This window comes from Ranitomeya imitator, chromosome 3, assembly GCF_032444005.1.
Source record: "Ranitomeya imitator isolate aRanImi1 chromosome 3, aRanImi1.pri, whole genome shotgun sequence".
Classification (NCBI taxonomy): Eukaryota; Metazoa; Chordata; class Amphibia; order Anura; family Dendrobatidae; genus Ranitomeya; species Ranitomeya imitator.
The window spans coordinates 226245899-226266301 of record NC_091284.1 but is presented as its reverse complement, the minus strand read 5'-3'; the positions used below and the strand labels follow the sequence as shown (position 1 = coordinate 226266301).

General features: G+C 46.6%; 1 protein-coding gene across 1 annotated transcript in view; it reads left to right on the top strand.

Moving 5' to 3' along the window:
- Window positions 1-7539: 7539 nt before the first annotated feature.
- Window positions 7540-20403, top strand: part of DSTYK (dual serine/threonine and tyrosine protein kinase) — a 110018-nt gene continuing 97154 nt past the window's right edge. The window contains exon 1 of the mRNA XM_069756210.1: window positions 7540-7863. Within this exon, the coding sequence (XP_069612311.1) occupies window positions 7656-7863 (208 nt within the window). The 5' untranslated portion in view covers window positions 7540-7655. The remainder of the gene's footprint in view (window positions 7864-20403) is intronic.

The window sequence follows — 20403 nt, the reverse complement described above, 5'->3', positions numbered from 1 at the left end:
ACTCTAATCCCAACCGTAAATGTAATCTAAACCCTAACCCTAACCCTAGCCCTAACCCTAGCCCTAACCCTAACCCTAGCCCTAACCCTATCCCTAGCCCTAACCCTAGCCCTAACCCTAATGGGAAAATGGACATAAATACATTTTTTTATTTTTTTTTATTTTTCCCTAACTAAGGGGGTGATGAAGGGTGGTTTGATTTACTATTTATAGCGAGTTTTTAGCGGGTTTTTATGATTGGCAGCCTTCACACACTGAAAGACGCTTTTTATTGCAAAAAATATTTTTTGCGTTACCACATTTTGAGAGCTATACTTTTTCCATATTTGGGTTCACAGAGTTATGTGAGGTCTTATTTTTTGCGGGACGAGTTGATGTTTTTATTGGTAACATTTTCGGGCATGTGACATTTTTTGATCGCTTTTTATTCCAATTTTTGTGAGGCAGAATGACCAAAAACCAGCTATTCATGAATTTCTTTTTGGGGAGGCGTTTATACTGTTCCGCGTTTGGTAAAATGGATAAAGCAGTTTTATTCTTCGGGTCAGTACGATTACAGTGATACCTCATTTATATAATTTTTTTATGTTTTGGCGCTTTTATACGATAAAAACTATTTTATAGAAAAAATAATTATTTTTGCATCGTTTTATTCTGAGGACTATAACTTTTTTATTTTTTCCCTGATGATGCTGTATGGTGGCTCGTTTTTTGCAGGACAAGATGTTGTTTTCAGCGGTACCATGGTTATTTAAAACAGTCTTTTTGATCGTGTGTTATTCCACTTTTTGTTTGGCGGTATGAGAATAAAGCGTTGTTTTTTGCCCTTTTTTTTTTTTTTTTTACGGTGTTCACTGAAGGGGTTAACTAGTGATATAGTTTTATAGGTGGGGTCGTTACGGACGCGGCGATACTAAATATGTGTACTTTTATTTTTTTTTTATTATTTAGATAAAGAAATGTATTTATGGGAAGATTTTTTTTTTTTTGAATTTTTAAAAAAATGCTTTTACACATGTGATTTTTTTTTTTTACCCTATAACATTGCCCCAGGGGGGGGGGCATCATGTTATAATGTAAGATCGCTGATCTGACACTTTGCTGTGCACTGTGTCAGATCAGCGATCTGATGTGCACTTCTCCTGGCTTCCCGACGCCTGCTCTGATGATGCCGCGGCCATCTTGGATCCGGGCCTACTGCCGGGAGGTAAGAGACCCTCGCAGCAACGTGATCACTTCGCGTTGCTCCGGGGGTCTCAGGCCCCCTCCCTGCGCAATGCTTCCCTATACCGCCAGCACACTGCGATCATGTTTGATCGCAGTGTGTCGGGGGTTAATGTGCCGGGAGCGGTCCGTGACCGCTCCTGGCACATAGTGCCGGATGTCATCTGCGATAGTCAGCTGACACGCGGCCGCGATCGGCCGCGCTCCCCCCGTGAGCGCAGCCAATCTTGTGTGACGTACTATCCCGTCGGTGGTCATACGGGTCCACCCCACCTCGACGGGATAGTATGTCATATGTCAGAAAGGGGTTAAAGAACAACCACAAGACGGATTTCATCAACCCAGATATCATTGTAATCAGTATAACGTCGCCAACCTCATACCTGTAGGTTACTGTGCACAATCCTGCTGACAGGTTCCCTTTAACAACTTCATTTTTTGATTTACATGTTCTAGGAACCATAAGACCATGCACACACGTTCAGTATTTTACCTCAGTATATGTATTCCAAAACCAGGAATGGAACAATCAGAGGGAAAGTATAAGGTTAGATTCACATTGCGTTAGTGCAATCCGTTTAGCGCATACGCTAACGGAGTGCGCTAACGCAATGTACAAAAAGGATTGCGTTTAGCGATCCCGCTAGCACAGATGCCCGATCTGCGTTAGCGAGAACGGACCCAAAAACGCTGCAAGCAGCGTCCGAGGTCCGTCAGAAAATAACGGGACATCGCTAACGCATGCCAAAAATGGCATACGTTAGCGATGCGTTAGATACATTTCGGTCAATGGATGCGCTAACGGATCCATTACATTGCGTTAGTGGCGCTATGTAACGGATTCCGTCAGCGGAGTGCCACTAATGCAATGTGAACCCAGCCTAATAGAAACATATGCACCACTTCTGTATTTATCACCCACTCCTGGGTTTGGCTTACAAATACTGAAGTAAAACACTTTTACCTCAGTATTTTTTTCTTACTTGAGATATCTGCATGGAGTGTTTTTCCTATGGGATGAGTTAAATTTGCCAGTGGCACCATGTTACCTTACCTATATTTACTTCTTATTGAGAGAAATAGAAAAAAAAAACAGCAATTGTTTTGTTACATTTGAAATATGAACGCTTTATATTCAGGCTGCACAAATAAAGCATGGACTTTATTCTGTACATCACAACGTTTATGGCAATAAGGCCGGCCTCACACTAGCGAGTTTTATGGACGTAAGAGCGCAGAAAATACGTCCGTAAAACTCGCCAAACAAACGGCACAATTATTCTCTATGCCCCTGCTGCTATCTGCCGTATTTTACTGATCAGTATTATACGGCTTTCTACGGCCGTAGAAAATCGTAGCATGCTGCGTTTGTCACAGTATTGCGCAAAAAAAAAAACGCCAATGAAAGTCCCCCAAAAATACGGATTACACACGGACCAGCAGTGTGACTTGCGAGAAATACACAGCGGTGTTAGAGAGAAAAGCCGGTAATTCAGTGCGGTGTACAGTAAAATCACACTGACAGCTTACATTAGAATAGGTAGAATAAATGTGTACACATAGAATAGGTATACACAGTGGGGCAAAAAAGTATTTAGTCAGTCAGCAATAGTGCAAGTTCCACCACTTAAAAAGATGAGAGGCGTCTGTAATTTACATCATAGGTAGACCTCAACTATGGGAGACAAACTGAGAAAAAAAAATCCAGAAAATCACAGTCTGTTTTTTTTATCATTTTTTTTGCATATTATGGTGGAAAATAAGTATTTGGTCAGAAACAAAATTTCATCTCAATACTTTGTAATATATCCTTTGTTGGCAATGACAGAGGTCAAACGTTTTCTGTAAGTCTTCACAAGGTTGCCACACACTGTTGTTGGTATGTTGGCCCATTCCTCCATGCAGATCTCCTCTAGAGCAGTGATGTTTTTGGCTTTTCGCTTGGCAACACGGACTTTCAACTCCCTCCAAAGGTTTTCTATAGGGTTGAGATCTGGAGACTGGCTAGGCCACTCCAGGACCTTGAAATGCTTCTTACGAAGCCACTCCTTCGTTGCCCTGGCGGTGTGCTTTGGATCATTGTCATGTTGAAAGACCCAGCCACGTTTCATCTTCAATGCCCTTGCTGATGGAAGGAGGTTTGCACTCAAAATCTCACGATACATGGCCCCATTCATAGAGCTCCTTGCTGCAAAATATTTTAACTCCTTCAGATGGATTTACATCGTTGGACGTTACAGATCTTCGGAAGGTATGGATATTGTTGGTTTATTTATTTTTTTTGTTACAGATTGAGGGTCTTCAGTGATTGGATTGAGCGTAGAATAAAATATTACAACAACCTTTGTTTTTATTTCATTAAAATAATATTTAATAATGTGTTTGTGTTTTTTTAACCCTTTACTAGTATTGGATTAATAATGGATAGGTGTCATAATTGACGCCTCTCCATTATTAATTTGGCTTAATGACACCTTACAATAGCAAGGTGGCATTAACCCTTCATTACCCCATATCCCACCGCTACACGGGAATGGGAAGAGAGTGGCCAAGTGCCAGACTAGGCGCATCTTCCAGATGTGCCTTTTCTGGGGTGGCTGGGGGCAGATGTTTTTAGCCGGGGGGGGAGGGGGCAATAACAGTGCACCCTCTCCAGGCTATTAATATCTGCCCTCAGTCACTGGCTTTACTACTCTGGCGGAGAAAATTGCGCGGGAGCCCACGCCAATTTTTTCCGCCATTTAACCCTTTAATTTAATAGCTGGAACGGCCAAATTTTGCATATACACACTACTAACATTAGTAGTGTGGAATATGCAAAAAAAAAGGTGATATGAGATGGTTTACTGTATGTAAGCCATGTCACATATCATGTCGGGTTTTAGGAAGGATATAGCAAAAGTCGGCAATTGAATTACCGGCTTTAAAGCTATCTAGCGCTGTATGAAGTAATAATATATATACATATATGTGTCTGCTGACATATATATATACAGTATACTGTGTATATATAATGTATATATATATGTCAGTGAGACACATATATGTATATATATTATTACTTCATACAGCGCTAGATAGCTTTAAAGCCGGTAATTCAATTGCCGGCTTTTGCTATCTCCTTCCTAAACCCGACATGATATGTGACATGGCTTACATACAGTAAACCAGAGGTCCCCAACCGCCGGTCCGCGGACCAGGACCGGGCCGTTGAGGTTTTTCAGCCGGTCCGCGGCGCCGCTGACAGCTAGCTTCGCGGCCCTGCGCCTGGTCAGAGCACGCTCTGTGACAGCTCGCAGCTCCCGGCAGAGAACATTATGCAGGACGAGGGGGCAGCCCTCCTGCGCAGCATGGTGTGTTCCTGATGGGGTGGGGCGGCAGGCTCTCCTCACTGACACGCCCAGTGGCGTATCTAGGGGGGGGCAGCCGGGGCATTTGCCCCGGGTGCAGCCGGCAGGGAGGGGCACAGTCGGGCTGCCTCATTCGGCGGTCCGCAGTGTCTCCCCCCGGCGGCTGCATTCTGCCGTCCCCGGTCAGGGAGTCAGCTGTTCTCTGTGCCGACTGTCAAGCTGACAGCCGGCACAGAGAAGCTGCAGAGCGCCGGATCCCAATGTGTGCAGAGGTGGAGGGGAGCCCCTGCAGGGTGGCTGCGGCAGGCAGGGAGAAATCCGTGCAGCTCCGCTGCCCAGCGATCTGTCTTCCTGCTTCCTCTCACACAGACGCGCCGCTGGATGACTGGATGACGTCATCATTCAGCGGCCGGCTGTGTCAGAGGAAGGCAATGAGATGCTGTGGTAGAGTGCGAGGAGAGGTATGAGGGGTGTGTGAATGTGTGTGTGTGAATGTGTGTGTGTGAGAATGTGTGAATGTGTGTGTGTGTGTGTGAGAATGTGAATGTGTGTGTGTGAATGTGTGTGTGAGAATGTGTGTGTGTGTGTGAGAATGTGTGTGTGAGAATGTGTGTGTGTGTGTGTGTGAGAATGTGTGTGTGAATGTGTGTGTGAATGTGTGTGTGTGTGAATGTGTGTGTGAGAATGTGTGTGTGTGAATGTGTGAATCACATTCTCATTATAAATGTCATAATTACATGATAAGTATGCACTAAGCTCCACCCCTCCATAACTCCACCCCCATATGACCAGAGCCCCACCCCTGCCCCACCCCCACCCCACCGGGCCATGGAAAACTGGTCTTGCTTAAAGCCGGTCCCTGGGGCAAAAAAGGTTGGGGACCTCTGCAGTAAACCATCTCATATCACCTTTTTTTTGCATATTCCACACTACTAATGTTAGTAGTGTGTATGTGCAAAATTTGGCCGTTCTAGCTATTAAATTAAAGGGTTAAATGGCGGAAAAAATTGGCGTGGGCTCCCGCGCAATTTTCTCCGCCAGAGTAGTAAAGCCAGTGACTGAGGGCAGATATTAATAGCCTGGAGAGGGTCCACGGTTATTGCCCCCCCCCTGGCTAAAAACATCTGCCCCCAGCCACCCCAGAAAAGGCACATCTGGAAGATGCGCCTATTCTGGCACTTGGCCACTCTCTTCCCATTCCCGTGTAGCGGTGGGATATTGGGTAATGAAGGGTTAATGCCACCTTGCTATTGTAAGGTGACATTAAGCCAAATTAATAATGGAGAGGCGTCAATTATGACACCTATCCATTATTAATCCAATACTAGTAAAGGGTTAAAAAATACACAAACACATTATTAAAAATTATTTTAATGAAATAAAAACAAAGGTTGATGTAATATTTTATTCTACGCTCAATCCAATCACTGAAGACCCTCGATCTATAACAAAAAAAATTAATAAACCAACAATATACATACCTTCCGCAGATCTGTAACGTCCAACGATGTAAATCCATCTGAAGGGGTTAAAATATTTTGCAGCAAGGAGCTCTGCTAATGCAGTGCTGCTCCTTGGTGCAAAACCCCGGGGAATGAAGGTAAAGTAGGTCAATGACCTATATTTACCTTCATTTGCGGTGAGGCGCCCTCTGCTGGTTGTCCCTAGATCGTGGGAACTTTCCTAGAAAGCTCCCAGGCTCGAGTTCATAAGAGGGCGCCCTCTGCTTTTCTCTCTAACACCGCTGCGTATTTCTCGCAAGTCACACTGCTGGTCCGTGTGTAATCCGTATTTTTGGGGCTTCCATAGACTTTCATTGGCTTTTTTTTGCGCAATACGGTGGCAAACGCAGCATGCTGCGATTTTCTACGGCCGTAGAAAGCCGTATAAAACTGATCAGTAAAATACGGCAGATAGGAGCTGGGGCATAGAGAATAATTGTGCCGTTTGTTTGGCGAGTTTTACAGACGTATTTTCTGCACTCATACATCTGTAAAACTCGCAAGTGTGACGGCGGCCTAACGCTGAGTGTGACTCCAGCCTAACACATTTAGGCTGCCGTCACACTAGCAGTATTTGGTCAGTATTTTACATCAGTATTTGTAAGCCAAAACCAGGAGTGGGTGATAAATGCAGAAGTGGTGCATATGTTTCTGTTATACTTTTTCTCGATTTGTTCCACTCCTGGTTTTGACTTACAAATACTGATGTAAAATACTGACCAAATACTGCTAGTGTAATGGCAGCCTTAGGTTGTGTTCGCACGCTCCGTTTTCTTACGCAAATGAAAAGCTGCTTTTTCCAGCACCAGGGAACGCTGTGAGGTTTCGGAGAGTTCCTGCAGACGCTTGTTTTTTTCCCCTGACTGAATTGGAAAACTGCTGCCTGTCTGTCAGAAATCTGCAGCACGTCACTTCTTTCGGCGTTTTTTCACCCATAGAAAACAATGAGAAAGAGAAAAAACCCAGTGGTGTTTTTGAAGCATTTTTTGGTGACCTCTACTGTGGACAAAGCACAAATGTTGTTCTACACCCAGAAAAAGCTGCCCAAAAAAGTAGCAAATTCTGCCTGTGAACGTAGCCGAACATATTTTATTAAATATAATAATTTCACTAGATCATTTTTGCGGCATCATATTCTGAGCACCATAAATGATATATATATATTTTCTGAGGGCTTATTTCTGAGTGACAGGACGTAGAGTATATATGACTTCTTTGTCACTTTTTGGGAACAGCATGAAAGCAGTATTCTGCATGTGGAGGAGCTGAAGTACATCCTCGTCCAGTAGAAAGTCAAGGTTTCCTGGAGAGCAGACACTCGTCCGCGCTGCAGGCTGTAGAGCAGCTCTCTAGTTCATCTTCTCCACGTCACTGCAGCGGTATACCGGTTCAGGACTACATTTCCCTGCACTCCCTTCGGCAGTCCCCGCGCATGCGTGTGCCGGGGTTGCTGCCCGCCTCAGCCCCGGGCGCTGACGATAAAGGTTCCGTCCCATGGGCAGTGCTCTGCTTGTTGTTGTGTGGCTTGGTGGCCGGCCGCGGAGTGTGCGGGTGCAGGCAGGGCACTGGCTGACCGGCAATGGAGGAAGGCGACCGCCGGCACAGCTCCTCTGGGGGCTCCGGCTCCCTGCAGCGGGAGTTAGGCCGAAGCTTCGCCCATTATAATAAGCATCTGGCCAGGCTGCACCAGAATCTGCGGGACACTAAGAAATTCTTCCGGGACATCAAGCAGACGTACAGCGGGAGTCCCGGGGGACCGGAGGCCGATCTGACTGCCGGGGAGCTCGGTAAGATGGTGGGCTGTACGGTAGCGGAGTGCGCACACTTGTTGCTGCAGAGGAACTACTAGTTCCAGGATGGCCCTCAGCAACAAGTGTGTGGTGCTCTGTCAGCACTGGCTGTGGCATGTATGCCTGCCCTGTCCATCACTGTCAGTGCTCCAGTCTCCTCTGGTCCAAGGGCAGTGGCAGGAATCAGGGTGCCAGTGTTGTTTTGCGTTGGCTCTTACCTGTTGGCATAGCTTGTGGTGTGGGCACTGCAGGTGCCACCATGTGGGGGGTGTGACATATCCATTATTATGGCTGCATGTATAGTCTAATGTGAAAAGGTAAAAAAATGAGGACTGCTTGTAATCCTGCACTGACACTCTGGGGGTCCTCGTATATGGTGCCCCTCTAGTGAGCCAGTCAATTTCAGGGCTCTCCGGTCATATGCTGTACACCCATCCAGTACCCTGAGGCCAGTGATTGGCTGCATCGGTCACATACCCCACATGCACCCATCATCCCCGAGGCCAGTGATTGGCTGCATCGGTCACATACTGTACATGCGCCCATCCAGTACCCTGAGGCCAGTGATTGGCTGCATCGGACACATACCCCACATGCACCCATCATCCCCGAGGCCAGTGATTGGCTGCATCGGTCACATACTGTACATGCACCCATCCAGTACCCTGAGGCCAGTGATTGGCTGCATCGGTCACATACCCCACATGCACCCATCATCCCCGAGGCCAGTGATTGGCTGCATCGGTCACATACTGTACATGCACCCATCATCCCCGAGGCCAGTGATTGGCTGCATCGGTCACATACTGTACATGCACCCATCATCCCCGAGGCCAGTGATTGGCTGCATCGGTCACATACCCGACATGCACCCATCATCCCCGAGGCCAGTGATTGGCTGCATCGGTCACATACTGTACATGCACCCATCATCCCCGAGGCCAGTGATTGGCTGCATCTGTCACATGTTGTACATACATCTGTCATCCCAGAGGCCAGTGACTGGCTGCATTGGTCACAGCTGTCTATGGGTTAAAGTTTGTATAAACTTTCCCTTTAAATAAAAAGATTCAGGTCTGGAATTGGTCTGCAGGGGTTTTGCTAAGTGACAAAGCACGAGGGGTGTATGTCAGATACTGGATGGGCTGTTTACATTGAGAAACAAAGAAATGTGACTGTCTTCTAGGGATAACCTGGTGATCGCCTGGGTCTGGCCGCTGCAGAGAGCTGCCCTGTACGGGGCAGAAGTGGGCATGCTCCACGTCACTCCATTAATCTTCTGCTTTCTCTGCCCTTTCCAGAGTCCACTTTCAGCAGTTGCAGGGGGTCTCTGCAGTTGGTCCTCCAGCGATCAGTAAATTTCCTCTGTTCTCTGGTTACTTTTTTATTTGCGCGTCATTCTGGATATCTGCCGCATCTCTGTTAATATGTTAAATATTCAGCATATTGGACAGTAACAGAATAACGTCTATATTACAGCCTTAGTCACCTCGTATAATGGAAGCCTAGGTAACGGATCCCATTATGTATGTTTGCGATTCCAATAGCGCTGCATGGCTTTGATTCCTTCGTCTTGTGATTTCAGGGGCATGTGACGTGCGCTGGGGTCTTGGGAGATTTTCTTGGGGATGTTTGCAGTGACCTAAAGGCCATTGCTATGTGAAGCATTGTTCTTGTTGCATCTCTTATTCTAAGTGACTCTTATTCAGTATCCTGTGCTACATCGCCGCTGTCAATCCAGCAAGATGAAGGGCGTCTAAACCTGACAGTCAGTCCTCAGATTAACAATGTACTGCTGCGTCCTTTTATTACTTTGCTGAGGGCTTGTTCACACTAGCGTATTTATCGGATGGCACTCGGACCAGTATTAAATTATGGGCCGCTACTGACTAGCGCACTTTTTTTATTTTTTCACATGCCGACTCTGCATGAAAAAACAAATCGCAGCATGCGGCGAGTGCATCCACACCACGCTCACCCATATAAGTCTGAGTGCATGTGAAACATCAGACTGCACTCAGATGTCATCCAAGTGCAGTCAGACATCTGTGGACTCAGACAATGGAGAAATGTAGTTCTCCATCTTCTCCGCATGTGTGATATGATTTTATCATGCGAGAGAATCAGATCACAGTAAACTGACAGTTGGCTCGAACTCCGACAGTGTGATCCGAGTGACATTATCATAATCTGCCTGATTCTCTCATCTACGGTAATTAACAAATTGCCGAATGGCAAATAGACCCTAACTAAAGATTCTGAGATTGATAAATTATAATGGTAATAATAAGAATTGTGCTCATTAAAAGTGGGGTCCACAGCAGTTATTGATGTCTTAGTTGATGTATTGATCATACAAGATGGAGACCATTCTTCCTCATGCAGTGTGGCTGCTAACTGCTGGGGGCCATGGCTACAGGGGTAAGTATTAGGGGATTCTTCCCTATTATTGTATAAATCTGATATTGACAGGCGATTTCACATAGGGGTAGGTATTATTTAATTCCTCCCTTTTTATGCAAGTTATGGTGACTTGTTTCACTGGCTGAATAGCCTTAAAGCCATGTTCACACTATCCTTTTTTTCATGCGGAATTGCCGCGATTTTCCCGCTGCGGGTCCGCAGCTGTTTTCCATGCAGGGTACATTACATTGTACCCTATGGAAAACAGGAACTGCTGTGCCCACAATTCGGAAAATCAAAAAAAAAGCCGCGCTGAATAGCTGCGGGAAAAAAGAAGTACCATGTCACTTCTTTTTTCGGAGCCGCAGCGGTTCTGCACCCATTGACCTCCATTGTGAGGTCAAACCCGCAGTAAAACCCGCAGATGAAAAAAATATCTGTGGGTTTTACTGCGGTTTGTGGTGCAGAACCGCTGCAGCAGGAAGTGCGGGGAAGCGGGCGGAAGTGCGTGGGCGGAGTGTGGCTGCCCCCCCGTGCTCCAATCCCACCGCCCCGTGCCCTAATCTCCCCTCCTTATACTTACCCGGCGTCCCGGTGTCCGTCCGGCCGTCTTCTCCCTGGGCGCCGCCATCTTGCAAAATGGCGGGCGCATGCGCAGTGCGCCCGCCGAATCTGCCGGCCGGCAGATTCGTTCCAAAGTGCATTTTGATCACTGAGATAGATTACATCTCAGTGATCAAAATAAAAAAAAATAGTAAATGACACCCCCCCCCCCCCCCTTTGTCACCCCCATAGGTAGGGACAATAAAAAAAAAATTAAGAATTTTTTTTTTTTCCACTAAGGTTAGAATAGGGTTAGGGGTAGGGTTAGGGTATTTTCAGCCATTTTAACCCTAAAAAACTTCCTAGAAAACACACACTCTGCATAGAAAACTGCATTAAAAAAAAAGGATCAAAAAAAGGACCTGCATTTTCTGCCAAGAGCTGCAGTTTTTTAAAAAACAGTCCTGAAAAAAAAAGGATGGAAATCAGGAACATGTGAACATACCCTTATGGGGTAAGTATTTTTCAGTACCTACCCATGTGAAGCCTTTCTACAGCTTTTAGGACATCAATTCTTATAGGATTTTAGCCATGGTGGCCACGGACCACTCCTATGGCGTATGCGGACTATCTGGTCTAAAAACAAACAGCTGTCTGCCCCCCCTCCCCTGACATGTTTCGCCATTGTTGGCTTCTTCAGGGAAATGAGGCTCCAAATCCCAAAATAGGGAAGAATCTCCTAATACTTACCCTTGTAGCAATGGCCCCCAGCGGTTAGCAGCCACACTCCATAAGGATGGATTACGTCTATCTTATATGATCCATAGGCCATCAATAACTACTGTGGACTCTGTATTTTTAATGAGCACACTTCGTATTATTACCATTATAATTTATTCATTAAAAGTTATATTTTATTAATCTCAGAATCTTTAGTTGGGGTCTATTTGCCATTCGGCAATTTGTTAATTATCGCTTTAAACCCTATGCTGATTCTGGCTGAACTGTATCGGATAGCTGATTCATCTGACTCGCCAGCCCCTGCCGCTACATAAAGGTAACCTGTTGGATAAGCATTTTTGTGACCACGTGGTTGAGGGGCTCTGCACAGAACTGCATTGCTGGCTGTGTGTGCTCCTTGGGCTGCAGACCGTGCAGTCCTGTAGGGACAGTGACCTTGATTCCAGCAATGTGTCACTGACTGGGATATTTTATGTATTTTTCTTAAAATCATTGTTTGCCGCTGCGGAACTGAGTTTTATGAATGCTATGCCCTGTATAACCCGCCCACACCACTGATTGGCAGCTTTCTGGTTATGCACAGTGTAAGCAGAAAGCTGCCCACCAGTGATGGGGGTGGGGTTATGCACCCCTTATGAACATGGATGACTACATGGCAGCAGGTATACCAGTAATAACCTCTTGCTGATAACCAGTGATTTCTCTAGTCACCTTCCACAACAGCTACTTCGGAGGTGGTCTTCCCCGTCCTAATAGGGGACAGGAACACAGAGGTTAAATACCCCTCCCCTTCCTGCACCGGAAAAAGTTTTCCTGTCCCCTATGGGGCATGAAGAGATTCTGAAGGGGCTGCCGTGGCCAGCGACCGGAGCTCCACATACCAGATTAAGCCGGCCAGCAGGAGGTCGGGCGTTCCCTCCTCAAAACGCTGCTCCTGTCTCTTCTCTTCGGCGGGACTCGTGACCTTCCCGCCCCTCCTGCGCCCCCTTTGTGGGGTAATGCAGGGCGGTGACGTGGGTACCGGGGGCCTCCTGCAGCCCCCCCGGTTTCCTGGTCCCTGGCTGCAGCACTGGAGGTGGCGCGCATCTCGGAGTCTGTGGCCGGCCGATGGCGGAGTCACTTCCGGTTCACTCAGGTGCGTTCCACAATGGAGCGCATGCCAGCTGGCGAGCTCAATGGCAGATCCGGGCAGCAACTACAGCATGCAGGCAGCATTTTCGGGGGCGTTCCAATCGGACCCTACCCCAATTGGACAACATGGGGAGGAGGAGCACCATGACGCTGGGCCATCGACCCCCTTGCTCTGCATCTGCGGATGCCAGCGTTCCCCCTCCTACCAAAGTAAGTAGCAGGTGTCGGGCCCAGCTATAACGTATATACGTCTGTGCATGCATGTGTATATGTAGATATATACCCCTAAGTGGCTTAGCAAACCCTCTTTCTCTCTTTATAGGGAGAAAAGGTTTCTGATCCTAAGAGGTCAAGCCGCAAATGTAAAGTGTGTACGGCCAAACTCCCATCAACATACGAGAAAAAGCTCTGCCAGTCCTGTACGGATGAGGTCCTACACGCTGAACAACCCTCGCTGCTGGATAGCATCAGATCCCTCATTAAACATGAGGTCCATTCTTCTATGGCTACCTTCTCACAGATGTCGGTGCCTCAGCCACCCCCTCCAAAAAAGAGGAAAAAAGCCCCAGTAGAATCCGACCCAGACTTGGGAGAAATCCAGTTCTCGGGTTCGGAGGATAATTGGGAGAATGAAGGCTCCGCTTCTACCCCCACCTTTAAACCAGAAAACAAAAAATACTATTTTAATTCTGAGGACATGAGTGACCTAATCAGTTTAGTAAGAGGCACCATGGGGGTAGAGGATGAAGTTATGCTCACAGTACAGGATGAGATGTTTGAGAGTCTAAAACCCAAAGATCAAAAAGGGTTACCGGTACATAAGAATATATGAGATCTAATTCTACATGAATGGGACCTCCCTGAAAAAGGTCTGACTGTTCCATCAGAGCTAGAGAACCGGTGTCCATTGGACGGGGGTAACTCCTTATGGGAGACCCCGAAAGTGGATGTACAGGTGTCCAGGGTAACTAAGAAAACAGCCCTTCCCTTTAAGGACTCTTCTCAACTCCAAGGATCCGATGGATCGTAAGATAGAGAGTTTATTAAAGAAGTTCTGGGACACCTCCACAAATTTACTGAAGTCCAATATAGCCTCCACTTGCGTGGCCAGATCTGTTTGTCTGGTAACGCAAGCTTGAGGATCACTTGACACAGGGCACCCCAAGCGAGGAAATTTTAGACTCCCTACCCTTGCTACAGAAAGCAACGGGGTTCCTAGCCGATGCTTCTGCTGAATTGGTCTGATTTGCCGCGAAAGCTGTCGTCCTCTCTAACTCATCCAGGAGAACACTTTGGATAAAGTCCTGGGGAGGCGATTTTGTCTCCAAGTCAAAATTATGTAGCATACCCTTCCAGGGTCATAATGTATTTGGACCCGTTCTGGATGATATTTTGGATAAGGCGGCAGATTAAAAAAAAAAAAAAATCTCTCCCTGAGCAGAAAATTCCTAAAAACGCTTTTTTCGTCCCTCCCGTGACCAGTCTTCGCAGAGGTGAAAAGGCAAGACGGGAAGGTGGACTTATCCCAAGGGAGGCCAGGGCAAAAATATCCTGGCCCCTCAGACCCAGCAAACCCCAGATAAGCAATGATGGTGCTCCGGTCGGGGGTCGACTCTCACTTTCACCAAGTGGCAGACCATCTCCACAAATCAGTGGGTCCTTCGTTCCGTTGAACAGGGACTAAAAATAGAATTCGTGAGACCACCCCCACAATGCTTAAGGATGACCTCCCTTCAAACCCCAGACCTCCAAAACTCTTGTTAAAGGATCTACAAAAACTACTGCAATGAAATGTGATCTCGCAGGTACCGAAATTGGAAGTAGGATGTGGTCATTATTCGCGCCTTTTTCTGATAACCAAGCCGTCGGGGAAGAACAGAATTATTATAAATTTGAAACCCTTAAACGAATCAGTCCGGTACAGGAGATTCAAAATGGAGACAATCAAATCAGTAATCCCCCCTCATCGGTCAAAATTGGATGATGGCGACTGTGGATCTGAGGGATGCGTATTACTATGTGCCAATCCACCCAGAACTCAGGAAGTTCCTCAGATTCGCAGTCTCCAAGGGTCACCAGATCGAACATTTCCAGTTCAATGTCCTCCCCTTTGGCATCTCATCGGCCCCACGGGTTTTTATGAAAACTATGGTGGAAGCAATAATCTTCATCCGTCAACAAGGAATATGCATCGTCCCGTATTTGGACGACTTCCTTATGGCTCCATCTGCCCCCGTCTGAAAACAGACGTATCAAAGACCCTGGAGATATTACAAACCCTGGGTTGGATCCCAAATCTGGAAGAATCAGAGATCCATCCCTCCACAAGAAGGACATTTCTAGGGGTGCTACTGGACTCCGAAGAAAGAACATCGTTTCTGCCTAAAGATCATCAGGTCAACCTTGTCCGCAAAGTAGCCAAATTCAGGGGCCAGCGTGCGCCGACCCTCAGGGAGTCTATGTCTGTACTAGGATCCCTGACCGCATGTATACAAGCTGTTTCCTGGGCTCGGGCTCACACACGAGCACTCCAGACGTACGTGCTTCTACATTCCAGGAGACGACAGACTCCATTGAATCAAAAGAATCTTCTCCTTGGCCATGTAAAATCAGCTCTAAAATGGTGGCTAGATTACCAAAATCTCCAGAGAGGAGTCAGCTGGGATCACCTTCCACTAAAAACACTTCACTCAGATGCCAGCAAAAGAGGCTCGGGTGCAGTGGTAGAGGGTTTCTACTTTCAGGGACAATGGGCATCGAATATCAACAGCAGCTCCTCAAATCTAAGAGAACTGAAAGCTGTGGAAGAAGCCCTAAAGGCGTCATCTACACTGATCAAAAATCACCACGTTCGTATTTACTTAGGCTACCGTGGTCATATTGTCCATCTACGACACCAGGGGGGAACGAAGTATGCCTCTCTAAAGGAAGTAGCTGCAAGAATGTATTTCTGGGCAGAGAAAAACCTTCTGTCGGTCACAGCAGTACATCTGAGGGGGTTGGCCAACACTCAGGCGGATTTCCTCAGCAGGAAAGTCGTTCATCCAGGAGAGTGGTCCCTAGACCAAACAGTGTTTCAGTCCCTAACCTCAAAATGGGGTACTCCAGAGGTGGATCTATTCGCCAACAGGCAAAATGCGAAGGGAGAAACCTTTTTTCTCCCTTCATCACAGAGACAAGGCGCAGGGAATAGATGCCTTCTCACAGCAGTGGAAGTTCAACCTTGCATATGCCTTTCCACCCATTCCCATGCTGGCGAAAACTCTACAAAAGATCAGAACAGGCAGAGTTACCACAATCTTGATTGCCCCATTGTGGCCCGGGAGGAGTTGGTACGGTGCCCTATTAGATATGGCCCTGGAAGGTCCCTACCTTCTATCTCAAAAACTCAATCTCCTACACCAGGGTCCCCTACTACATCCGGACCTAAACAGATTGAACTTGGCAGCATGGCTACTGAAGCCACAATTTTAAAAGCCAAAGGACTCTCGGATGAGGTAATCCAGACCCTCCAGAAAAGCAGAAAGGCGGTAACCAATACCATCTATACTAAGGTCTGGAAAAAAATGTATGTCCTGGTGCTCCCGGAAATTCCAGACCCCTTCACTCCTAATATAGCGAAAATCTTACAATTTTTACAGAAGGGCTTGGAAATGGGCCTTACCCCTAGCACACTCAAAGTGCAAGTATCGGCCCTTAGTAGCTTTTTTGATTTAAATTTAGCCAATCACCGCTGGATCAAGCGATTTTATGACCGCAGCATCCAGAATTCGTCCTACGCTCCGTAGTAGGGTGCCTTCCTGGGACCTCAATACAGTACTTGATGGTCTAACCCAGGATCCATTTGAACCCCTGGATGCTATAACCATAAAGAACTTAACTCTTAAAACAGTCTTTCTAGTCGCAATCACTACGGCTAGACGTATTGGAGAGTTACAGGCCATGTCAATACAGGAACCTTATCTAATGTTCACTATGGAGAGCATTATACTAAAACTTGCCCGGTCTCTTTACCTAAGGTGGTCTCGAATTTCCACAGGGATCAGGACATTGTACTACCTTCATTTTGCCCGAACATCTCCAACCCTAAAGAACAGACCTTCCACACCTTGGATGTTCGCAGGGTGGTCCTATCTTACTTACAACAGACTGAAGCCTGGCGAATTGATCAAAATTTATTCATCGTTCTTGGGACGAAACAAAGGAAAGAAGGCGGCAAAAAACACTATCGCAAACTGGATCAAACAGTCTTTGTCTGGCATATTCATCACAGGGACTGGATCCACCTGCCTCTCTGAAAGCACACTCTACCCGAGCGATGGTAACATCATGGGCAGAGGGGGAATGCCTCATCAGAGCAGATATGCAGAGCCCCCACCTGGTCATCCATCCATACGTTCACCAGACATTACCGGCTAAATTTCAATAGGGATTTAACATTTGGCAGACGTGTTCTGCAGGCCGTGGTCCCTCTCTAGAGAAATTAGCTGTTGATACTACTCCGAAGTGGCTGTCGTGGAAGGTGACTAGAGAAAATAGAATTAGTTCTTACCCGTAATTTGGTTTCTAGGAACCTTCCACGACTGCACTAATTTCTCTCCCTATCTGATATTTTATTGGATGATTCTTGCACTATTGTGGTAATTATACATGCGACTGTGTCCAGGAAAACACTGGCAGTGCAGGAAGGGGAGGGGTATTTAACCTCTTTGTGTTCATGTCCCCTATTAGGGCGGGGAAGACAACCTCTGAAGTGGCTGTCGTGGAAGGTTCCTATAAACCGAATTACCTGTAAGAACTACCGTATATACTCGAGTATAAGCCGACCCGAGTATAAGCCGAACCCCCCCCCCCCCCTAATTTTGCCACAAAAAACTGGGAAAACCTATTGACTCGAGTATAAGCCTAGGGTGGAAATGCAGCAGCTACCGGTGAATTATAAAAATAGATCATTATTTCCCCATAGCTGTGCCATATAGTGCTCTGCACTGTTCATATTCCCCCTTGGCTGTGCCATATAGTGCTCTGCAGCGTTCATATCTCCCCATAGCTGTGCCCCATACAGTGCTCTGCAGCGTTCATATCTCCCCATAGCTGTGCCCCATATAGTGCTCTGCAGCGTTCATATCCCCCCATATCTGTGCCCCATACAGTGCTCTGCAGCGTTCATATATCCCCATAGATGCTCGGTATAAATCTGTGCCATGGCCGCTGCTGCTGCAATAAAAAAAAAAAAAAAAAAAAAAGCCATACTCACCTCTCTTGATTGCAGCTCCCAGCGTCCGGTCCTGGCGTCTCTGCTCTGACTGATCAGGCAGAGGGCGCCGCGCACACTATATGCGTCATCGCGCCCTCTGACCTGCACAGTCAGAGCGGAGACGCTGGGAAGATGGAGCGGCGCCCGGCGGCTGGAACGCGGACAGGTGAATATGACATACTTCCGGGGTGTGGCCTCCCTGTTTCTGAGCTAGAAACTATATAAGGCTTCCCTAGTCTAGTGTTTCACTGTTTGGGCGCAGTCCTTTCATCTGCCCTTATTCACACTGAGGTCAACATTGACACATAATAAGGTTTTAATATTAGATAGTTTAGGACTGTCCCGATCAGAGTTACCGTGACGAGGTGGGATGGCTTTTGTGCTATTTTTTTATCAAAAAACAGTATTACTAAAAACTGTTATTTAAATGCATTTTTGCTTTTTTTACTTAGTTATATCAGGGTTTTCATTTATTTTTTTCTCTTGTAGGTTTTATCTTTTGTGGCCATTTTTAACATGCGTTTTACCTCTGCATGTATACCAACTTAAGTTAAGCTCAATTTTGTGTTTTTTTTTTTTTTTTTTTTTTGAATATGACATACTTGCCTAGTCCCAGCGATCCTGGCGCTCCCCGCCTGTCACAGCTGGTCTTCAGTGCCGCAGCCTCGTCCTCTATCAGCGGTCACCGTTACCGCTGATTAGAGAAATGAATAGGCGGCTCCACCCCTATGGGAGGTGGAGCCGCCTATTCATTTCTCTAATGAGCAGTCCCACGTGACCGCTGAAGAGGGGAAGAAGCTGCAGCACAGAAGACCGTGGGACGGCAGGGACAGCGCGAGGATCGCTGGGACTAGGTAAGTATGCCTCAGCGCCCTCACCCGCCGACCCCACCGCTACCGTGACTCGAGTATAAGCCGAGAGGGGCACTTTCAGCCCAAAAATTTGGGCTGAAAATCTCGGCTTATACTCGAGTATATACGGTAATTCTATATATTTTTTTTTTTTTTTTATCAAAATCATAACAATAAGTCCAGTAAGTGACACATTGCTGGAAACAGGATGTCTACCTTACGGTGTCCTGGCACTGATATGACACAGAAGAGCAGTCCCTCTGTGTTGGTGATGTATATGAAAGGGACAGTCTTGCATCAGTCACTAAGCCAGCCCCCTTCTGTCAGTTTACATGGAAAAGCTCCGCTATTAGCCGTCCACTGTAAGGGTATGTGCACACAATCAGTAAGCGCTGCATACTTGACCAGATGTTTCAAGAAATCCCATGCCCACTATGCATCCAGATGCCTGCAGATCACCCGCGGAGATTGAAATGTGGTTTTTCCAGACTGCAGCATGTCTACTTATCTTGGGGAGACGGGAGTCTCCGCAAGATAAATGTGACCCGTACAATGTATTGGACGCTGTGATTCTGCACGGTTCAGTGATCGTATGCGGATTCACCTGCCTTCAATAAACAGCAGCACATCCAACATCCAAAGCACTGCCATTCCTGGATTGTGTGCATGTACCCTAAGCACATCCCCAACACAGATGAGTGAAACGCAGATCTCCATTATAGGGAATCGAAGGTGTGGCTTTTTTTGTTGTTGTTTTTTTAAGTCTGTGCATAACACATACTAAAATCTCTATGAATATTGCCATAGGAATTTTTTTTTATTTTTTTTTTTTAACGATACTGAAGGATGAAATTGTACCCAAGCGGCCTGAAGCTGCGTGAAATATGTTCTCCATTGACGTCAAAGTTTTATTTGGGTTCTAAATTTTGTCTTGAGCCCCCATGGCTCCTTAGGGTATGTTTCCACGTTCAGGAAACGCTGCGTAGAGCCGCAGCATCCAGATGGTACAGCATAGTGGAGGGGATTTCATGAAATCCCATCTCCACTATGCGGTAAAACATGCAGGCGGCAGACCCGCGTAAACGGACATGCGGCGCGTCTTTTCAGAACGCAACATGTCTGTTTACAAAGCGGTGACGTTCCGTCACCGTGCCATGAATTTACCATAGACTATCATTAGATGCGATAAAATCGCATCTAATGATTAGTCACATGCGTAGAAGCTGCGAACACGCAGCCTACTATGCATGTCTGCCGGCTCACCTGTCCCGCCGCCGGAAGTCCCTCGTCCACTGCAGTTCTTGCAATAACTTATGTTATCGCGAGAACTGCCGTGCACATGACCAGGGGTTATCTCCAGTCACTAGTCTGGTTCTCGCAAACAGCTGATCATCTGATTGTGAGAACGCTGTAGTGTAGGTGATCAGGGGAGAGTTATCTCCGGCAATCATCTACAGGCTCTGCTATGTCTGGATGTCAGGCATCCAGATGTAGCAGAGCTGGACTCGTCTAGACTGTGTGCACATACACCATGTGATATGTGACAACATACTGTACATACAGAACATGCAAAATTCATAACATACATACAATACATGCATATAAAACATA